Source organism: Eufriesea mexicana, unplaced genomic scaffold (assembly GCF_001483705.2).
Source record: "Eufriesea mexicana isolate 0111107269 unplaced genomic scaffold, ASM148370v2 scaffold4786, whole genome shotgun sequence".
Lineage (NCBI taxonomy): Eukaryota > Metazoa > Arthropoda > Insecta > Hymenoptera > Apidae > Eufriesea > Eufriesea mexicana.
In genome coordinates, this window is record NW_016912807.1 from 241,881 (window position 1) to 262,286 (window position 20,406).

The 20,406-nt window shown below is 43.4% G+C and overlaps 2 protein-coding genes across 7 annotated transcripts in view; one reads left to right on the top strand and one right to left on the bottom strand.

Moving 5' to 3' along the window:
• Positions 1-8,440, top strand: LOC108551621 (uncharacterized). Its single transcript, XM_017905849.1, has 5 exons — positions 1-163; positions 735-1,197; positions 1,326-1,569; positions 1,641-2,864; positions 8,399-8,440. The coding sequence occupies exons 1-5, from the start codon at positions 1-3 to the stop codon at positions 8,438-8,440; spliced, it is 2,136 nt and encodes a 711-aa protein (XP_017761338.1).
• Positions 7,040-20,406, bottom strand: part of Snap25 (Synaptosomal-associated protein 25kDa) — a 27,235-nt gene continuing 13,868 nt past the window's right edge. For 4 of the 6 annotated variants that reach the window (XM_017905892.1, XM_017905893.1, XM_017905889.1 and 1 more), the window contains 4 exons: positions 16,819-16,867; positions 12,309-12,426; positions 11,691-11,964; positions 7,040-8,552 (listed from right to left, as the gene is read on the bottom strand). In XM_017905892.1, coding sequence (XP_017761381.1) covers positions 8,490-8,552; positions 11,691-11,964; positions 12,309-12,426; positions 16,819-16,867 — 504 coding nt within the window. In that variant the 3' untranslated portion in view covers positions 7,040-8,489. Of the gene's footprint in view, positions 8,553-11,690; positions 11,965-12,308; positions 12,427-14,455; positions 14,505-16,818; positions 16,868-20,406 lie in introns of all 6 variants that reach the window. The other 2 variants (XM_017905891.1, XM_017905890.1) reach the window with 2 other exon arrangements.

The window sequence follows — 20,406 nt, forward strand, 5'->3', positions numbered from 1 at the left end:
ATGGGCCTGGTAAATGCCGTTTACAGCTGGTCCTCCGTGAAAGCACTCTACTTTACCGTTTTCTCCATGAATCTGGCCGGCCTGCTGGCCCTCGCCTTAGCTATTTTATGGGCCGTACGATTCGAAAGAGGCTTCGGTGATTACCTGAACCTCGTCACTCCAGGTTAGTTCACGCTCGAAAGCGATTTAAGATGATGGATGACGGTCGCCCAATGCTACCTTTAATCCTAATCCGCTGCGTCCCGAGAAATATCCATAGGGATCTTTTCAAACGCGATTCCGAAACCGAATTTTATTCCAATTTCACCACACGTCGAGACGACGATGCATCATCCCCGGTAGGTAGGTCGGTAGGTATTTCTGTCTACCTACCGAATTAGCTATTGTTCGAATCAGAGATCGTTAATGCGAGGATCACGAGGACGTGGGTGCCTCTGAAGAATTTTTCGAGTATCCGCCATATTGGGTGTTCGACATTCGGTATACTTTAAACGTAAAACTCTTTCTCTGCTGGGATTAAGGTACCATTAGGTATGCTTTGTCACGTGGTACTTTATTCGACCAAAAAATTGCCAATGATCTTTGATACGAATGATAGGTTCGAGCAGAAATGAAATCGCTACGAACGACTAAGAACGTTCTTCATTTTCCACGGTGATCATACGAATCTTTTCAAATTCGCGTGACGCGTGTCGTCTATTTGAATGGGTTAACGTGCAGATCATGACGAGCAGGTGACGGTCACGTATGGACCGCGGTGATAGTCTCGGCTGTGGTGTGCTGTTCCCCTGCCTACATCCTGGGAGTAAAGTGCTGGCTGTGCCTGAAGCTAGAACCAGCCAGGAGCAACCTAGAGGATCAGCGCGAAGTTGACGATAGCTTGGATCCTCACGACGTTAATCGTCTTCTGTTCTTCCACGTGGTTGCCTGTCTGCTATCAGGCTTCTTGGTGGCAGTCTTGAACGCGACTTATTTGATTCTCTTAAGCGGATTTCAGCAGAAAAGTCGTGACGGCTTGATGGAGGCTATCGAGAAGTATGGCAGCGATGTCACCGCGAAGGCTAGGGTGGACGCTGTTCAGACGGAACTCGAGTGTTGCGGGGATGATAGTTACGAAGATTGGTTTCGAGTTCCTTGGCTGAAGCTCTCGATACAGGGGCCGGAGGACGTGGAGAACGGTCCTCGACTGGAAGAGCAGTGGGTATAATCGAACCAATTGCGTTTTTACGGTTTTCTGTCCTTTCTGTCAACGATAGGCATTGCAGTCTTTGGTAAGCTTGTGATCAACCTGCTTCAATATCTCGTTCCTTAATTCTGTGATAAAGATCGGTGGTAGAAGAGCGAGAGGAAGAAACCACTGCGCCTGTAGATGTACCCTTTTCCTGTTGCTCCAATGACATCCCTAAACCTTGCGTCCATCACGACATTCTGAGTCCCAGTGCAGTGTACAATTACAATCCAAAGTATCTGACCATCGCTACCAGAGGTTGCAGGTCGAGGATCATAGAGCGGGGAGAAGTTATCAGAACGTTCTTGGCAGGGTACCTTGCTCTCCTATCCCTGTACCAGGTACGTATAACGAAGAATAAAGTTGGACATTGCTTGGGACATTTTTACAAACTTTGATCTTTCGCTTTTAGGTGATCCTGTCGTTTATGTCTCGATTACTGCAAACTGCCTACAGCAACGAACTGTGCATAGGACCGCAAAAGAGTCGTTATCGTGTCTGGATATTCTTCAAGCCGAGAGACTTTGGTGTAAACGAGAAGAGCGAGCAACTGCATCCGCAGAGGAAACGATCGAGACGAAAGTTGTCCCGTTTGTTCTCGAAAAGTTTGGACAGTGAGGAAATAAGTACGCAGCGTCGTCAGAACCGGAAGAGTAATATAAAAGTTTTAACGAAGATTCGCTCGAAGATCTCCGCGAAATCGAAAAGCCTACCTGTTATTAGACCTACTTTCTTTTCAAGTAACTCGCGAGGGAAGAATAGAAGTGCTCGTCGGATCGAGGAGAACGTCGACGATGAAGAGGAAACGCCAGAGGAGGAAAAAGGTCTGCTTTCGAACTGCGTAACAAGGTCCGAGGGTGCCGTGAAGAAAGATCGCTTATCAGTTTTCTCGTTGTTACCAACCAATTCGTCCACGACAAATCTGCCACCTCCACCTCCGCCACCGCCACCCCCGTTCGTAGTGACCCTTGACATGGAAAGCGAAGGAGACCAGTTTCTTAAGGACATCGTGCCTTCGGAATCTTCCAGAGTGGAAGCAAACGTCGACCGTCTATTTAACCCGAACGTAATCCCGAATCAGAACTCTGGCAGACGCTTAAAGGTGTTGGAAAAGTTTGGCAACCTTTGGGAACGTAACGATAGGGGTACCCAGCACAGAGAGCGTGGAGGAGCAGACTATTCTCGCAGCAATTTAACGTCTAATTACTCGGATAAGAGGATTCGCTCAAAGCTCAGCTCAACGGACGTTTACGACAGATTTCGTGGTACTCTTCAACACACTCTAGCAAGGAGAGAGGCTGTGCGAGCTCAAAGGGAGTCGAGGAACTTCTGTACTCCCAAAATTCAGAAGAACCTGGACAGCAAACGGAGCAACATCCTAGCGAGGATCCGATGCAACAACGTTCCACCTTCTTATCGCTTACTGGCAGACTTCGAGAAGCATAATCGATCAGTATCTCAAACGCGTCCAATCTCGTCGTCTGTTCTTCATCTTCCATCTGATCTTCCACCTTCTATTCCCCTTCCTCCACCTCCTCCTCCTGCTCCTGCTCCTCCTCTTCCACCCTCGCCTCCGTTGAGTCCATGGACTAGAAATTCAGTGAGAAATCGTGGAACAAAGACGTTGCCACGAGAGGTACGACAATGCAGCATCTGCAATCGTCCTGTTCAGCGAAGCTCAAGCTCTTCTCGCGGATCTCTCGTGAAGACTCGCGAGGATACTCGAAAGCTTTGTACCTCGGCTCGAGGAAAATCTCGCGTGGGAACCGCGTTCTCACGGTATAGGGACTGTTCGAGAGGAGATTACGTGTCTTGGGATCGATCTACTCCGGTTTCTAAATCCGTCCAGCCTCGGTGATTCGGCCTCCAGGCAATCCTCTGTAAAACGTTTCCGTAGTAATCTTTAAGGAAAAATGTGACATATGAGCGGATGTAAAAATGTAAATATAAGTAGAGTAACTAGAGAGTAGGGAATGGTACCTGGTAGCAGAGGTGTCGTCGAAGAGAATCCAGGGTGAAGAAACGCGAAGAAACGCACTCGTACAATACTTGATGGTTTATTTACCGAGAAGTAAAATACACAGGCATTTGTTATAATGGTACTGCCGAAGAATACTTCTTACATCTCTGTAATACATCTAGCGACAATATATCGGTACTAAAAAGAGAGAAGCTGATTTTTCATCATTTGTCTGTTTACCAAATACTTTACAATGTTCGCCTACCTCCTCTCTGTCTCTTACCATCTTTGTGTTTCTTTATACTTTGTTTTTGTTTGTCGTTTGTTCTACTTCTTCGTCAGGCTTCGTATTTACTCTACTGAATATTCGCGATTGCTCGTTTCATTGTTTTTCGCTTCAAAGGATCGGAAAGCGACCGGCGGACGAGCAGGTCGACGTCCGTCGAAGTCAAAGAACAAAAGGATCGACGACGTCGCGCTTGGAACCCGTTCGCCGTGGTCGTTTTCGTCTCGGCACCTTGCACTTTTGCACGGTGGTCCCAATTTGTGTTAATCATCGCGCTCTTACTCTGTTATTGCAAACGTTAGACGTCGATACACGCAGTTCTCATCGTCTCGCATTACAATACGCGCTACACCGCGATAACTTGTCGTCAGGGGACAGTCGAAAGATAAAGTCTTCCATTTTTCTTTCTCTTTTCTCTTTTACACCGTGCTAACTCGAGAAAAACAGCGCGCAATCGCGTAAACTTTAGAATATATCAACCAAAACAGAACAATACTTTAACAGCGGATCTCCGAACGGATCGCGAGCGATTTTTCACGAGCTTTCGTCTCTCCCCTTTCAATTTTTGTTTGCTGTGGTCGCTGTTCGTGCAGTTTCCCGCTTCAGGGAAGCTGCTGTTCAATTATTCAGCCTATCATATGTCTTCTCGTTCACTCGATCTCTCATTCACACCGTGAACCGTTTCCCTTCTCTGCAGCTACTTCCTCTATTTCCTCTAACTACGCATCTATCTACTTAAATCTGCGTGTTCTATACAATTGTGTGAATAAGTATTTAAAAGTACGCGTACCACATAGACCCATAATAGGTTCGATATGAGTTACTCGTTCAAATACGAGGGATTACTTTGTAAAATAGGTACATAATTCTTCGAATAGGCGGTGATAAATGTTAACGACGAAGTAACAACACAATATTGCTCGATTTCGTATTGTATAATATATATATATATATAATATTTATGATAATATAACAACATTATCCGCTCGCGAATAAGGTAGCCTCCTCTTGCATCCAATTTTCTCTCACGCTCTCTTTCTCTCTCTCCCTTTCGCTCTTCCTCCCTTTCTTTGTTCTTCTTTTCCTCTTTAAAGGTCTACATAAGAAGGGGGCTCACCGCGCTCGTTCCATACATATATGCATGTATATGTTCGTATCATATATATATAATCTTTATATATATATTTATACCTATTTATAATTTTCTGTATATCTCTCCTCTGTCAAAGTAAATAATTACGATAGGCCTAACGATCTCGAGTAATAATCAGAATCATCATCGTCACCAGTGTCACGCATTTGCTCTCTGTGTGTGTCTTTCTTTCTCTCTCTCTCTCATTCATTCATTTGCTCTGTTCCCTCGTTCATCAAGTTTCTTTTCTCTCACTCTCTCTCTCTCTCTCTCTCTCTTTTGTTCCTCCTGGTACGTTCGTCCGGCGAAGCGTCCAAGGATTTTTCGATCCATCGATCCTCTCTCTCTCTCTCTCTCTCTCTTTCTCACGGTTTCATTGTTATCTCAATGAAAAAAAGCAAACGAACAAGCGAAATCGAAAGGAGCTACGCGTAATATATTTCCTTTCTTCCTTGTGCTCGATTCTTAACACGGCGCACGGCTCGAAGGCGGTACCCTTTACAATATTTATACAATATCGATATATATATATATATATGATTAATTTGTTAAATTCAGAAAAAAGTTTACATGAAGAGTACGAAGTACGTGTATCGAAATCACCATGCTTATTGACGATATACTAAATACGGTACACACGTATCTTGCTCACTGATCGCGGTCTACGTAAAAAGATCTGCGCGTCAAAATCTGCTCACTCTCTCTCTCTCTCTCTCTCTCTCTCTCTCTCTCTCTCTCTCTCTCTCTCTCTCTCGCTCGCTCTCTCGCTCGTTCTCTTTTTGCTACAGACTAATTTTGATACTACTGAGGGGGGCGGGGGGTCCAACGTCAGCGCTGACAGTATCTTTGCTCTCTGTCTCTATGCGTTCTCCTTAAAGCTAAAGAGGTAAGTGTAAAGATGCGAATACTGTTAAGGCTGACAGCTGCATCGAGAAACATCCCGTGTCTGCGGTACTGGTGGGTCTGATCCGTAACCACGTCATTTCTATTTCTCTTTTCGTTACAATTCGCTACTTCCTCGCGTTTGCGTGTTGCGGTTTCGAGTGAAGAGAAACGGAAAATCGACTAAAGATCGATTACAGACGGATTGCGTGCAAAAAGCGAATACGTATAAAAAGAAGATGGTGGTCGGAGGTAAGAGACAAATATCTACGACGTGGGTACTCGAAGACCACGAAACATAAACCGAACTGAGGGAATACCTCGGCACCGTGGTGACACGACGTGCGATGGATTTACAATCGTTCGTTCTTTCTCTCGCTCTCGTACAATACAAAGTAGAGGTACTTCGCTTCGTGTAAATACAATAATGTACAATCTTCGTCTGCCCTTTGCTGCATCTTCGTTCGCTATTTGCTGCGTATTACTAATCTTGCAATTCTTCTCATTTTGGAGTTAAACCTTACAGTGACAACCCCGGCGCGTTGAGCGTGCGCGGGACCGCAAGAAACGGAATCGATCTACGCTCTATGGTGAGTCGACAGATAAAACGATGAACAAAATTCTATCTATACAGTTGACGCCTTTCTTCCTTTCTTCCCTATTCTCGCGCTTTCCCATTCCGTTTCGCGCATTCTCCCATCTCGTTCCTTCCCCCTCACCCTTTCTTCCAAGCTTCCTCGCGAGTACGTCCTCTTCGTTGCTTTGATTATCAAATCTTCTCCCACTTTCGTGTCTCCGTCTTTCCTTTTCTCTTCCTCTCTTCTACCTTCTCCACCCATTGCTCTCATTCTCCTCCTTTACATACCAGGAGAAACAACGGAGCATCCTCTTTCCTCTCCTTTCTTCTCCGTAGTCCTCGACTCGCTGCCGCGCTAAACGTCCTCCTCCTCCGCTTTAATCTTGTCCCGTTCTCGTCGTGATCCCTTCCGGTTTCTCGAGTTCTCTCAGGAAGCGAGATATTCGTTGATCGCACGATGTTCTTACATGAAACGTGGTACGTATCGAGAAAAAGATAAGCGGATAACTCGACCGTTTCGGGAGGAACCTAATATTATTTGCCACTTAACGGCAAACTCCCTCGATCCATTTGATATACGTTCGTGTCTTCGAACATGGTATCTCGTACATACAGATATATCTCGAGGCTGCTCCTCGGCTAGCACGCTCGCTACGACCTACTAGCTGCTTCGAATTACCGCGGGACACGCGCGTGTGCTCCGGCATACACACACACACGCCTCTGGTGTCTACCTACGTATCGATCTACTGTACACGGATATTTTTGGTCGTAACGCTAATCGTGATAACAAATTACATGGTATGTATTACCTAGGGGGGCTCGCTGTGCGTATGTATCGTTCACGTGTGCACTCCCACACGCTGTGCGATCTACACTACTCTCTCTCTCTCTCGCTCGCTCTCTCTTTCTCGCATCTCTTCCATCATCTGGTTTAAAAAGTAAAGAAATTACGATTTTCGTAAATAGTGTATGTAAATAATATCGTCCCGATTCGCGCACGTGCACGCGTGTGTGTATAACGATGCAAAGAACTACAGCGTGTGCGCGCTCCTGTACACAACTGACGTTGTCATCTCCAGTGTATATGCTTCTGTTCTCGTAAACTGTGGGTAATCTTTAACCCTTAAACAGGCGCACGATACTCGACGCGTTTCGTTTCAGCTAAAGGATTTCTAGTTTTTATTCCCTCTTACATTTTTTTCATCTTTTCTCCTTTCTTTTTTTTTCGGTAATACTCTTCTTATTTTAGAAACATTTTAGATAAATCGTTAAAAGTGTAAACGCTATATCACGAGAGGAAGAACTTGGATAAACGTGCAATTAAGACGAAAAAATTCTTGCTCTTTTTTTTTTTATTTTAACGTTTGTTCTCTATTTCTCTTCGTTATTATTTTCTTTTTTTTCTTTTTTTTTCCTTTTTTTTATACTTTAGCGTAAACGTCTGCGCTCGTCTTTTAAAAAACTCTACCGGATCACTGAATTGACTTGGCGACGCTGTCTCGCGTCGGCATCTTCGTTACGTGTAAATATTAATCGTAAATAAACTAACTCTTTGTTTCTCTTTTTCTAATTTTCTGTCTTAGATATTCTAAAGTTAGAGATGAAAATTTGCCCTCTTAAGGGTTAAAGATGATGTTCGTAGGTACGCCCGAGTAGGTTCGTGGAAGGACCACACGATGGTATTAGCTGAATTGCGAAACGAATGCAAAACGAGTAAACGAAAGTGTGGCGAAAGGAACGTATACAGTCGCTAAAGTATCGAGCTACTTGGATGGTAGTAGTAACAGAAGACAGTACAAGCGATATATTGAAATAGAATTTACTTTGCACGTTCGTTGAAAATAAAACGTACAACAATATATAACGGTACAATTTATTTCCCAGAACGCAATAACTCTTTGACGGCGTCGAAGGAGCAACGGTAGATTAACTAACTGCGAGCAAAAGTGTACGAAAGCCGATGAGAATGGTTCTCTCTCTAGGCGTTTCCTACAACATACGCGACTACTAACTGCTAATATTCGCTAACTAAAATTAAAAAGAACGAAAAAACGATACTATTCGAACGGAGGACGGAAAAAGAACGTATAGAACCGTGCCATTCGTTTCTTTTCTTGTTTTTCTCGATCGCCTATTCGTCAACTCGTCTCTACTAAGTGTTTACTATGATTCGAGGTACAAGTAAATCGTAATAAATAAACTACACGAGCACGAGTAACTGAGAGTAACCGAGTAACCGACTGTGTGTCTGTATCTGATAGTCCTGGCTTAATTGTAGACACTGGTGTTGTAGTTGTTATTGTTATTGTTGTTGTTGTTGTCGATAGTAGTGTAGTTGTGGTGGTGGTGGTTGTGATTGTGGTGATGGGTAGTATTTGGTGCTGTTGGTGGCCGACGGGGTGCAGGTGGTCGAGAGTGGCCTTACTTGAGTAGCTGATGGGCTCGCTCGTTGGCCACCTTTATCCTCGTCTCGTTCGATTCGCCCTGCGTGCCAAAAAAACAAACAAACGAAAGATCGTAACCCAAACTCAAGCGTGTATCAAGATCATGTTATTGTCGACCTCGTTAACTTCGATTATTCTGCGGCTCTATTCTCGCTCGGGTTCGTCGTCGTCGTCGTCGTCGTCGTCGTCGTCGTCGTTGACTCGTTCTACTTCGTTCTCGAGCACTTTCGCTCCTCTGCCGTTTAAATTTTGCCCCGGATCGGCGAATCGATGGAATTATTCAAACGATACCGAAAAAAACGATTCCCCGATGAAACGCGAGAGGGAGAGGCATATTGAATATTTAATCGAATCGAAGGGAACGCGAAGGAAGAAACAGAACTCGTACACGGTCGTTTGCGACAACGACGAGCGCGGCGACGATCCTCAGGGGTTTCATCCGACAAATAAGATTGCGAAAGGTTAAATGTTAATATCAACGTCGTTCGTGTTATGTATAGATAACGTGTATGTATATAACTATATATATATATATATATACGTATAATTACCCGTAAAGTAGAAACGAACTGGGCACGACGACAACGGCAAAAAAGATGACGCGATTTACAGGGGATACAAAACTGAACGACGTTATATAAAGGGAGATTGCACTAAGTACACGAGACATAAGACAGACGTAATATATAAATCGATGTAACCGGAAGGCTCGATGATTTCGTTGTAGCACAAACAGGTGGATCGAGTTGGAGACACGAGTTGGGTTGACGGGTTGGCGGTGTCCGACCGACGACGAGAAGGCAGAAGAAGAAGGGGTCGTGGGCGTGTGAGCGTACAATATTTTGGAGCTGATATATATATACGTGTGTGTATATATATATATATGTATATATATATTTTTTTTTTTTTTTTTTTTTTTTGACTATTTGGGGCTCGGAGGAGACGGGTACGTGGGCAGAGAGACGCATTTTACTTGAGTAGAGCGTGCGCACGCTGATTCGCCACGGCTATCCTCGTTTCGTTTGACTCGCCCTGCGGATTATCATAGTTTGGATTTGGTCAAAGGTGGCACAAGATAGAGAATCTTCAATCGAACGTAAGGCAAGAAGAAACAGAGAAAGAAAAGACAAAAATAGAGAAAGACAGAAAAAGGGGCAACAAAGCGTGTGAGACACGGTCAGGATCGACCGATAGCTATATATTAGGTGCAGTTATTTTCCATCTGTTTCTTTTTTTCTTGCTTTCTTTTCATCCACTTTCCTCGGCGTGTTCTATCGAACTTTTCTTTTTCTCTTTTTTTTTCCTTTTTTTCCGTTGCTTTCTTTTTCAAATTCGTGATTGCAATATGGCCGAACACAGGAGACAGCCCGTGAGGGTGGCAGAAAGAGGGATGACGTTGGTGGTGCGATGACGAGAAGGGGTTAATTAAAGGGGCGGCTAGTCGTGCGGTGCACGTGCGTACGCATGCTAACGCGAAAACGAAACAATCGTTTTTTAATTACTCTCTGAACAACGGGCATACGTGTATCCCGTTTCTATTGCTTGCCAATGGTGCGGGCGATCGTTTCGTCTTCGTTAAATAGAATTTCCGTGCCAATACAAAAAATAATGTGTATATATTTATATATATATATATAGAAATAGAGAGAACGTTCTGTCGAATGCGTTCTCCTGAAAAGAGAGAGATAATCTCGACTCTGAGGTCGACTCTAAGTTGAGGAATGACTCGAGGAAGAGAGGTGCATGTACGAGGAGGTAAGGTGCAGGTAAGAGGAGACAGAAACTTCTACCAAGAGGGACGTATACTCGGTACGACACGTTGCCCATCGTCGGCGGCCAGAAGTCTCGTTATCGGACAACCATCGAAGGAACCATTAACATTCACGCGGGACCAAGCCGAATCTTCGAGTCTTTACGCGCAACAATTTCACGCGAGTTCCATTCGCGTTATCTTTTATCTTAATCCACCGTGCGCCAGTTTTCTCGTTCGTGATCCGATCAAGAGCGAAAGAAGGTGTAGCAAGAGATCGTTATAGGACGCGAGAGGACGAAACGGAATTCCCGGGGACACGTGAGTCGACTTTTGGGACCGCGCCAGGAACGAAGGGAAACATGGACGGTGAGGCAAATCGAAGGGCATGTAAGAAAGCGAAAGCGACAACGAACGTGTTGTGCATCGCTCTGAGCGCGTGCATCGTGAGATAAATAATCCACGCATGCTCCGTGGAAAGAAAAAATATAGCGGAGCTAATCGTACGTATTTGTAATCATCATTTCAATTAACAACTCGTTCAACTACCTCAGACCTTGCTCGTTCCTCTCACGAATCCGCGACAAACGATCTCGTTGGTGAGCCAAGGAGATCACTGGCATGTTAACCGTTCGAGTCCCAAGCGGCGCGATCGCGCTGTTCAGATTTCATGTCGAGAAAACCCAGTCTATTTCGAGCGTTCTCGACAGCAGATGGTGCGTCATCGACTGTCGAAGTCACTGACGCAAGTACATCACACAGCTCCTTCTTTTAACCCATTTGCATCCAAGCGCGGAATATTCCGCGAGCTACGACTGTCGTCTATCACCGAGCGCGGAATAATCCGCGAGCTGACTTTTTCCATTACCAGTTGCTGAATATTCTTCATATGCCACAGATCACGTTTGATCGCTTTTGCGAGCATCTCGTCTACATCGGTTCGTTATATTCTTAACAAGTTTTACTTTTGTCGTGAAAATCCTTTTAACTGCCATTATGAGTAGAGGTGCTGATAGGCGCGCGGTGATACGGGCTAGTCGTCAATTGAACGTCGCTGATGCCTCAACACGGCACCTTAAGTAGAGCCATGATGCAAATGGGTTAATGCGAATAATACATTTTACAATAGGTACAATACTATAATAATAGTGCAGTAATACATTACAAAATAAAACATTTTGTATTTCATTGGTATGCTTGGGTCTTCTCGACATAAAATAGAAGAAACGTTGGCACGCTGCTTGGGATTCTTCGACAGTGTTTTTTCAAAACCCCTCTGGGACTCGAACGGTTAATCAGAAGTACGCAAACAGGTAGAAACGAAACGGAGAGAGAAAAGTCTGAAGGTTGCCGATTCGGTGACTCTTCTGAACTCAAGTCTGACTCGTCGATCCGAGTGGATCGAGGACACGCGAATCGTTTCCTCACCTTGCGATTAATCCTGTCGATTTGCCGGTTCTGGTTATCCAGCTCGCTGCCCATGTCGATCGCCATGTTTCTCAGATTACCGATCATCGTGTTCACCTGGCCCATATTCTCTTCCATCTCTGTCTCACGAGCATCGTTCGTGATCTTGGCGATGTAGCCGCCCTGGGGCCCAAGCCCGTTGCGATCGTCCATCACCCGTTGGGGCTGGTTGTTAACCACCTTACCGTCATCGTTTCCTTTCCACGTGCCTTCGTCTTCCTTGAAGCTGGCACCCCTGTACGAATGCACAACGTTTCGTTAGCAAATCCTGAACGCGAGACACGACTGGAAAAAAAAGACACACGTACGCATACCGAGGAAAGAAATATTTCTGAGATTTTGCTTCAAACGTTTCTCTCGTCTCTAGAACTTTGAAGTAACCGGTTACGAGTTTACAAAGAGCGGAAAGAAATTTCAGTTTCACAGGAGGCTACGAAAATTTACATTTGCTTTCGGAAATCGAGTTTGAAGCGAAACGTTAAGATCGAGGATAAAATTGCTCGGTTAGAGAGTGCGCTGCAAAATGAAAGATTCGATTTGAAAGGTTAAGAAGGGTAAAGCGATTCGGGACAGCCCTACTTGTTGCATGGAAGAACGCAGAGACCGCAGCACTTTTCCATTCCGGTGAGATTTTTCTCGGCCTCGCGCATGTCGGCGTTGATTTGGTCCATACCCTCCTCGATTCTGTCCAGTTGTTCTATTTCATCGTACGAGAAAACAACGTTATAATCCTCCTTGTAGCATTACCAACGTGTCATCTCGAAAGAGAACAGACAGCCAACGCGAAAATAAATCCCACGCGTCGCTGTACTCTACGCCTCGCTCGTAAGTAACCAAAGAAAAATTCATTTGCTAAGAAACCGAATACTCGAGAATAAAGGAAAACAAGAACAAAGGAACACGCTGTCCCATTCTCTTTCGAGGATTAGATACTTTATTCTCAAAAATTGAAATGAATCGTCATTTTTCGCGTTATCAGAGAATAGAGCGTTCTCGAACGATTAATTCCATCAACTGTACTGAGTTGTCTTTCAAAAAATCGCGAAACAGATAGCGACACGTATGAGGCTCTATTCTCTCATCCCAAATGGCGATCAGTGGTTTTATAATACTCTACGAGGGTTCATCGAGAGATTCGCCATATGGACATTTACTAGTTTAATAATCGTCATGTAGTTCTAACTACGTTACAAAGCTCTATGTTCAAGAAAGAAAACATAAATAAAATATGGTGAAATTCGATCGGACAACTGGTACATTTAGTCATGTTAGCAGATTAATCTGTCTCTCGACGAAGGATCCTCGGGAAAGAAAAAAACGAGTGCAACGAAAGTGCAACAGCTAAGCAAAGAGTCTCCCTACTAAGGGTATCCTAAGATCCTAAGATCGGGTGAGTAATTCTGTATGTACTGGGGTGTACGGTGGATTCTAAGGGTACTGGGTACGAATTGAACCAAATATATTTACGTAGAGTAACGCGCTGATGCAAATGTGCCGGTCAACAAATATAGTAGTAGATTGCAATAGGTTTGACTTACACCGTGCCGGAAGTACCGGAGGGATGCGTTTAAACGTGGAGCGCGTGTCGTGCGACCCGATTACATCTGTATTCTTTTTTGGATCTTTTTTCTTTTTTTTTTTCTCCTGTTTTCGGTTTGTTTGTTTTCTTTTTTTTTTCTTTTTTCTTTTTTGTTTGTTTGTTCGTCTACTTGTTTTGTTTCTGTATTTCTCTGTTTTTGTTCGTTCGCCTTCGTGAGATTACGTTCACGGAAGGAAGCGGAGTTAAGAGTAGGAGGAAGCAGGCGGGGAGAACGATAGGACGCAGAGAGAAAAAGAGAATAAACGAGATACAGAGATAGAGAGAGATAGAGAGAGAGAGAGAGAGAGAGAGAAAGAGAGAAAGACAGAGAGACAGAGAGAGAGAGAGACAGAGAGGCAGAGGAAGTTTGAGAGAAAAGAGAGAAACACAGGACGAGAGGTGGCAGTGGAAGAGAGCAGAGCGATGATCGAAGAGAGACAAGAGCGAGGAAGAATCGAGGAGAGAATCGAGAATGCAAGAGAAGGGAAATATGGCCGGGTAAGGGTGATAGAGATCAAGGCATTTAAACAAGATGCAATATTGGAGGGAAGAGAAACGTAAGATCAAGGGGGAGTAAAGTAACTGATGATTACTCGAACGTAAACGATCTGAACGTTGAAGGAATGTGAAGAGATGTCGAAAGAACGAATCTGTAGTCTTTTGGTGCTTTTTGGTTAGTAATCGACCGTTCGATCGAAAGTTAATTTCGACATACAGGGGTTGCACAGTGTCTGGACGATATTGCACGCAATTAGTGTCGTATGCATACATATATAATATCTATATATAATAACTATACACATATAATAACTATATATAAATATTATATACATCGGCGGGTGGAGAACGTATGGAGAACATATAATAGAATACATATAGAATTGGTCGTCGATCGTTGCTTTTGTGTCAGTCGAGACCAGATAAATTAGTTTCTTTTTTTTTTTTTTTTTTTTTTTTTTTTACGGCGGGTGGAGAACGTATGGAGAACATATAATAGAATACATATAGAATTGGTCGTCGATCGTTGCTTTTGTGTCAGTCGAGACCAGATAAATTAGTTTCTTTTTTTTTTTTTTTTCTTTTTTTCTTTGTAAGAGACGTTTTTACGTAAGTTTAATGTTTGTATGTCTAGATTGAAATGGCTTACCGCCTTGCTCGTCCAGCATTACGAGGGTTTTCATCCCGACCACGTGGCTCTAAACAGGCAACCGACCAATCAGCGGCGTGTTAAACGTGAGGTACAGGAAGCACCGTCGAAACGCTCCCTCGCTTCGCTCCACGAGAACATTTTTCTAGTCGCGTCTGACACCGTTGCTGGAACCACAACGGGTCCAACAGGCAAGCGAGTGTCCCTTTTCAACTTCTTTACTTCGGACGCTAACCAACGAGGAATCGGACCGCCCTGTGTCCACGAACCCTCTTTACCCAGAGAGACCCTCTAGAGAAAAAAGGACGGGCAAACAGCGAGTTAACAGGTTGATCGAACTACTAATTCACAGCCCTCCGACCACCCTCTCTGTCTCTGTGTCTGGCTAGGTAACACACGGCCACACCTGGCAGTGTTCATTGTTCCCCGTCTTCTCTTCTCTCCACTCCACTTTTCCGTCCCTGTCCTTTTTCTTCCCATTCCTTCTCACTCTGCGCATTTCCCTCGACTTTCTCTCTGGCCGAGGAAGTCGGATTCATCGTGGATAGCACCTATGCACTCTTTCGTCCGTCATCCCAATGACGATTTACCGATCGGAGGAGCGAGAGGGCGCGTACGACGATATTTTATCCTGATTATTAATTCTATTGCGGGTCAGGCTGCTGGAGGACTGGGATATTCTTTTATACGTGACAGCGAATAGAATCAATGCGCAGTTGGATTTACCAACTGCGAGACGACACCGGAACAACGTGTCGGATGTATCGAGAAAATCACGCGACAAATGCTCTCCGATGTACAATCTGCTCCAGCCAGGCTGAGGAGCGTTCGTCTAACGCGAAACAGACATCGTCCTCTAGTCGCTTCTCTGCTTCTCGGATTACAACGAACGAACCATCCGAAGCGAAAGAGCCAGTCCCAGGAAATAGAAACTCTCGGAGGAGAAAGAACGACGAATCTCGGTGATCTTTTCAACGATCATTCGAATTCGGATTCGGATTCGAAGCGCAGAAGCGACAGGATAACGATCTTCGGTAGGATCGTGGATCGTCGAGCGGTTGGTAAATCCAACGCTTCCCGGGGATCGAAGAACTCTGTTATTGGATACATTGGGGATTTATTGATTTACACGTCGATCTGTGAAATTTCCAAGAGCAAAAGAAATTAGCCAGTTAAAAATTACTACAGCAGTACTAGCGGCAGAACTTGGTTACACGCTCTAATATATTTCTGTTATCACGGAGGGTGGCTTGAAGTCTCGTCAAGGAGCTGGATAATCGAGTCTACGATAAAGTAGTAAGTGAGGGGATGAACGGATGGGGGAGAACAAAATGGATTTAATCGATGAACCGAATCGAATTAAGGGCGAGTGGCGCGGTGGCGATGATGCGAGAAGTCGAATGTTAAATAGGAGCAGACAAAGGCGTAGAAGCAGATTAAAGGAAGAAAAGACACGCTTCGTTTCCAGTATAGGCACTCAGAGTACCGTGGCGCTGTAAGATACAGAATTAGAAGGTTGTTTTAGCTATAGGACAGAAAAAGAGATCAGAACCAGAGATAAACGCGCGATCAGTTCCCGAATAGGCAGGCAGAAATATACATCTATAGTCGGTACATGTAGTCGTGCTGTTAATCAGTCCTTGGTCCATTTTTCGTTAATCCATCGTTAATCCTTCCCAAAAATGTGAAGCAAAGCTCAAACCCTTTATTCTTTTCCACTTTTTCTTAGCTTTCTTCCTTCTCAAGTAAGTCGAGGGTCGAATTGAGTCTCGGAACCGTGAGTCGATTCAATTAACTCGATTGATTTTTCACGCAACTCGAATCGGTTCAAGTGTCGTTCCACTGCGAAAGAACTCGCGCGCGCGGGAAAATCGAATAATCCATTTTATCGGCAGAATTTGTAATCGCGATTCGTTAACTTCGATACGACACGAACAACACCGAATGCTACGCGCAAAATCGTGTCAAAGTGTGCCCTATTTCGAACCAACTAGCCCCGTCAAACCGTGAAAAGTGTACGACAAAAAATCAGGTTTCTTTTTTCTTTTTTCTCTCTACTGTTCTTTTCGAAATGAGAAAAAAAAAAAAATTTCGTCTAACCATTCGAGTGAATTGAAAAACTTTGTTCGTCCGTACTTTGTATTTCTTTTTTCCTTTTTTTTTTTTTCATGTCCTGTTTCTTTTCATTTTTCGTCACTTTGCTCTCGCCTTTCTGTTTTGTTTTTTTTTTTTTTTTTTTTTTTTTTTTTTTTTTTTCTATTTTATTTCGAATATTCTCGATTCATTCTTCGAGAAAGAATTTACTTTATTTTTCGATATTCATTTTTGATTTCTGTTTGTTTATTGCTGAGGGAACTGCTTACCGCCTTGATGGTCTAACATCGTCAGAGTGTTCGCTGCGACGTCCACGCTCTACGACAGGGTCGAAGGGCCCACACGTTAACGGAAATGAAAGATCGTTCAGTGATGCGCGTGAACAACTGCGAAATTAAGTCAGAGACAAACAAGCAAACCGCGGGCACGTCTTGCCACATGGACAGCACGCGTTCTGTCATCTTTCGAGAGATCTAAAGTTTATTCGTTCATGGAGTTTCAGGTTCGTTGAATTCGGTTCGGAATTCGACGTAATCCGAGTCGTGTGACAAAACGTGCCAGGTTGTAATAAAAATAAAAACTCCATATTTTATCTACGAAAGAAAGAAATTCCGCTCAAGATGTACGTCCGTGGAAATGATCATGTGAAACGCTTCCCTCTGACATGGTGGAAATAATTTCGCATGGACAGACACCTTGAACGCGATGGGTAAATCAGAATGTAACGTATGAGTAATACAATAATAACGACGAAAAGATAAAAGGAGTCGATGGCGCGAAAGAAAACGTACGATGAGATGACGATGAGATCGTGGCTAATTAGAGCGTAATAATTGGAGCGAGTTACTAGCTAAAAATTTACATGAATTTCAACCTCCACACGGCGACATCGACGTGACACGTCTGCTTGCACCATGCGCATTGCATTGCTAAGTATAATGTAAGGTGATTCGCAAGGAACGATATACGTGTATACTGATCTTTGGCAGCTTCGAAGATGAAACGGTAAACATAGACCTACATACGTAATAAGTAAATCAGAAATCTACGTGGTATAAATACCAGGCTGGCGGTACAAAATTACAACGAAAGACAACGAGAGGGGGTGGGGGTGACAAAATGTTTCGGGGGTCTCGTCGCTTTTCCTTTCATTTTTTTTTTTTTTTTTCTTTTTTCTCTTCTGCTTTTCCCTTCGTCGTTGCTTCTCTGTCGATCAGCGTAAAGCATACACGAATCGCGCGCTACTTTCTTTCCGTTTCGAATCAATATCAACTATGATCGCACAGTCGCTTGTATATACGCGCGGTATATAACAACGATAATAATAATAATCGTAAGAATAATAACAGTAACTACTACAATAATAATGGCAATGATAATAACGATAATAGTGGTAAAAACAACGGAAATGATAATAGCGGCGATGATAATAATAATAATAATAATAATAATAATAATAATTTCTATAATCGTAATAATAATAACACTAGTAACGGTGAAAATGATAACAGCGAATATTAGAAATAATGATAATAATAAAAATAATAATAATAATAATACTAATTATAATAACAATAATAATAATATGTACACGACAGCATCGGTAATCTCGCAGATAAAAAGCGGAGGGCAGTATAATACCTACTTGGTAAGACGACGGTCGACAAAAAGTACGTTTGATGCAGAAGGGTTAAAAATCAAAGGTAAAAAGATAGAAGTATATACGTACGTGTATACATATATGTACATACATACAAACAGGTGTACGTGTGAAGTATATACATACATATATATATACAGACAGAGAGACAGTGAGAGAGAAAGAGAACGGGGAAGAAAGAGAGATATAGAGAGAAAGAACGAGAGAGAGAGAGAGAGAGAGAGAGAGAGAGAGAGAGAGAGAGAGGAAAATAAAAATCGGGACAGAGAGAAAGAAAAAAATAGAGAGAGACAAACATCTACCGCTAAGACGTTTACGAGTCATTAAGTACTTGTCTGGGTTATCGTACACTAAAGAAAAATGAGTTACACAGGTTTATATACATACACGTACGTGATATATGTATATAAACGTTATCTATAGATCCGGTACGCATATTCGTAATATGAATAGATATATAAACAGTATGTACGTATTACACGTTGACTGATAAGCGACACAGCTAGAAGCTTCGTGTTTTGGCTACGAAGTAAAAAAAGATACACAATCCAAGAAAGAACGTGTGTACTTGTGAAAGGTAAGAAAAAGAGAGAGAGAGAGAGAGAGAGACTGACAAAATACATACGTATGCGTCTAATCGAGATGCATACATATACACACGAGATACACGTCTACGCTTCGAGTACTTTATTGCTGTGTATAGAGAAGTAGAGACAGAAATAGAGAGAGAAGGCTGTCGAGAAAGAGGGGTAGGTAAAGACGTAAAGAGAAAATGAGGGAAAGAAAGGAGACAGATAAAAAATAGAGGGAGAAAGAGAGACAGAGAGAGAAGCACGAAGAAAGGGTTGTCGTTAGTAAATACTTAGGCCGAAGAAGGGCGAGAAGGAGAAAAATCGTAGACACACAAAGGGACGAAGAAACAAAACAGGGCGTTATAAACGAGTCAACTTGATCCCGCGCATGATGCTCTGTACAAAATTTGATTCGACAATAGCGTTTTTCTTTCTTTTTTTTTTGGATATCGAATATTCGTGTACTGACAGCAGCAGCAGCAATAGCAGCACCAGCAATTAATGTTTGTGATAGTCAGTGTCTTTGTCGTTTTAGTAAGTAATTAGTGGACAGTGTCACTCGTGCAAAAGTCTAAGGAAATTCTCGTTACACGGAACAAACGGTACAGATGAATATTCTCTTTTCTTCTTCACCTTCAACGATACCATATCTCTGCTAAGAATACCATCCCGCTACTGGCTACTTCCCAATACTTTTGCAGCTGACCGATTGTAAAGAAAAGTTAATAATGTTCGACGGTATTAGTAGGTGTTGGCAGTGTAATACTAGTAATCGTAGTAACGGTAATATAGTAATAGTACTAGTAGTAGTATTTTGTATAGTACGACTGTACAGTGGTAGTTGGCTGTCGCTTTTCATCGTCAACCGCGAATTCGCACTGTCTCGTTCGATACTTCCGCTATATGTATTCTAACTCGTATTAAAAAGCAAATCTACCGCTACTTCTCGTTGCAAAATAGTTCACCGAGCAGGGAGTTGCGTGTATGATTCTAAACAAGTTTTCATGACAAGTGTAGTACGACGTAGGTGGAGAGAGAAAGAGAAGTAGAAAGAAAAAAGCTGAAAAAAAAGAGAGAGAGAGAGAGAGAGAGAGAAAAAAAAAGAAGAAGACACATGAGCTAGTCAGACGCGAGAAACTTTGGTCGTCGATTAGCCAAGAGAGCAGCCCAACTCTCGAACGAAACTCAAGAGGCAAACCAGGGTGAGATACACGTCTGGTTTGGCGTGGAAGCGCGCGAGTTGGAGCATGATCGATCCAAAAGGCGATCGATTTCTTCGCGCTTCACGGTACACAGAATACGCTATTAAAAGAATGCCTTCCTACGACCCGTGACGGATAAACACGCCGGTTGGAAAATAGAAAGGGCAAAAAACTGAAAGGGAAAAGATGGATGTATCGCGAGCGGATCGATCCACGCTTCGTGATTCGCTTTCGGTCTCTTTGGCCGTAACCAACCGACCAACGAGTACACACGGTCGATGCTTAAACCGTGTGGTTAGGGTAACGAGGATACCATCGACGATGCGTGATCGATCAGCGGCGCGAGCATCGAGAATGGTGAAAATCAAAAGCACCCCTCGAAATCGGAGAAAGGTGAAGTGAAAGAGAGTGGGGGGGGGGGGA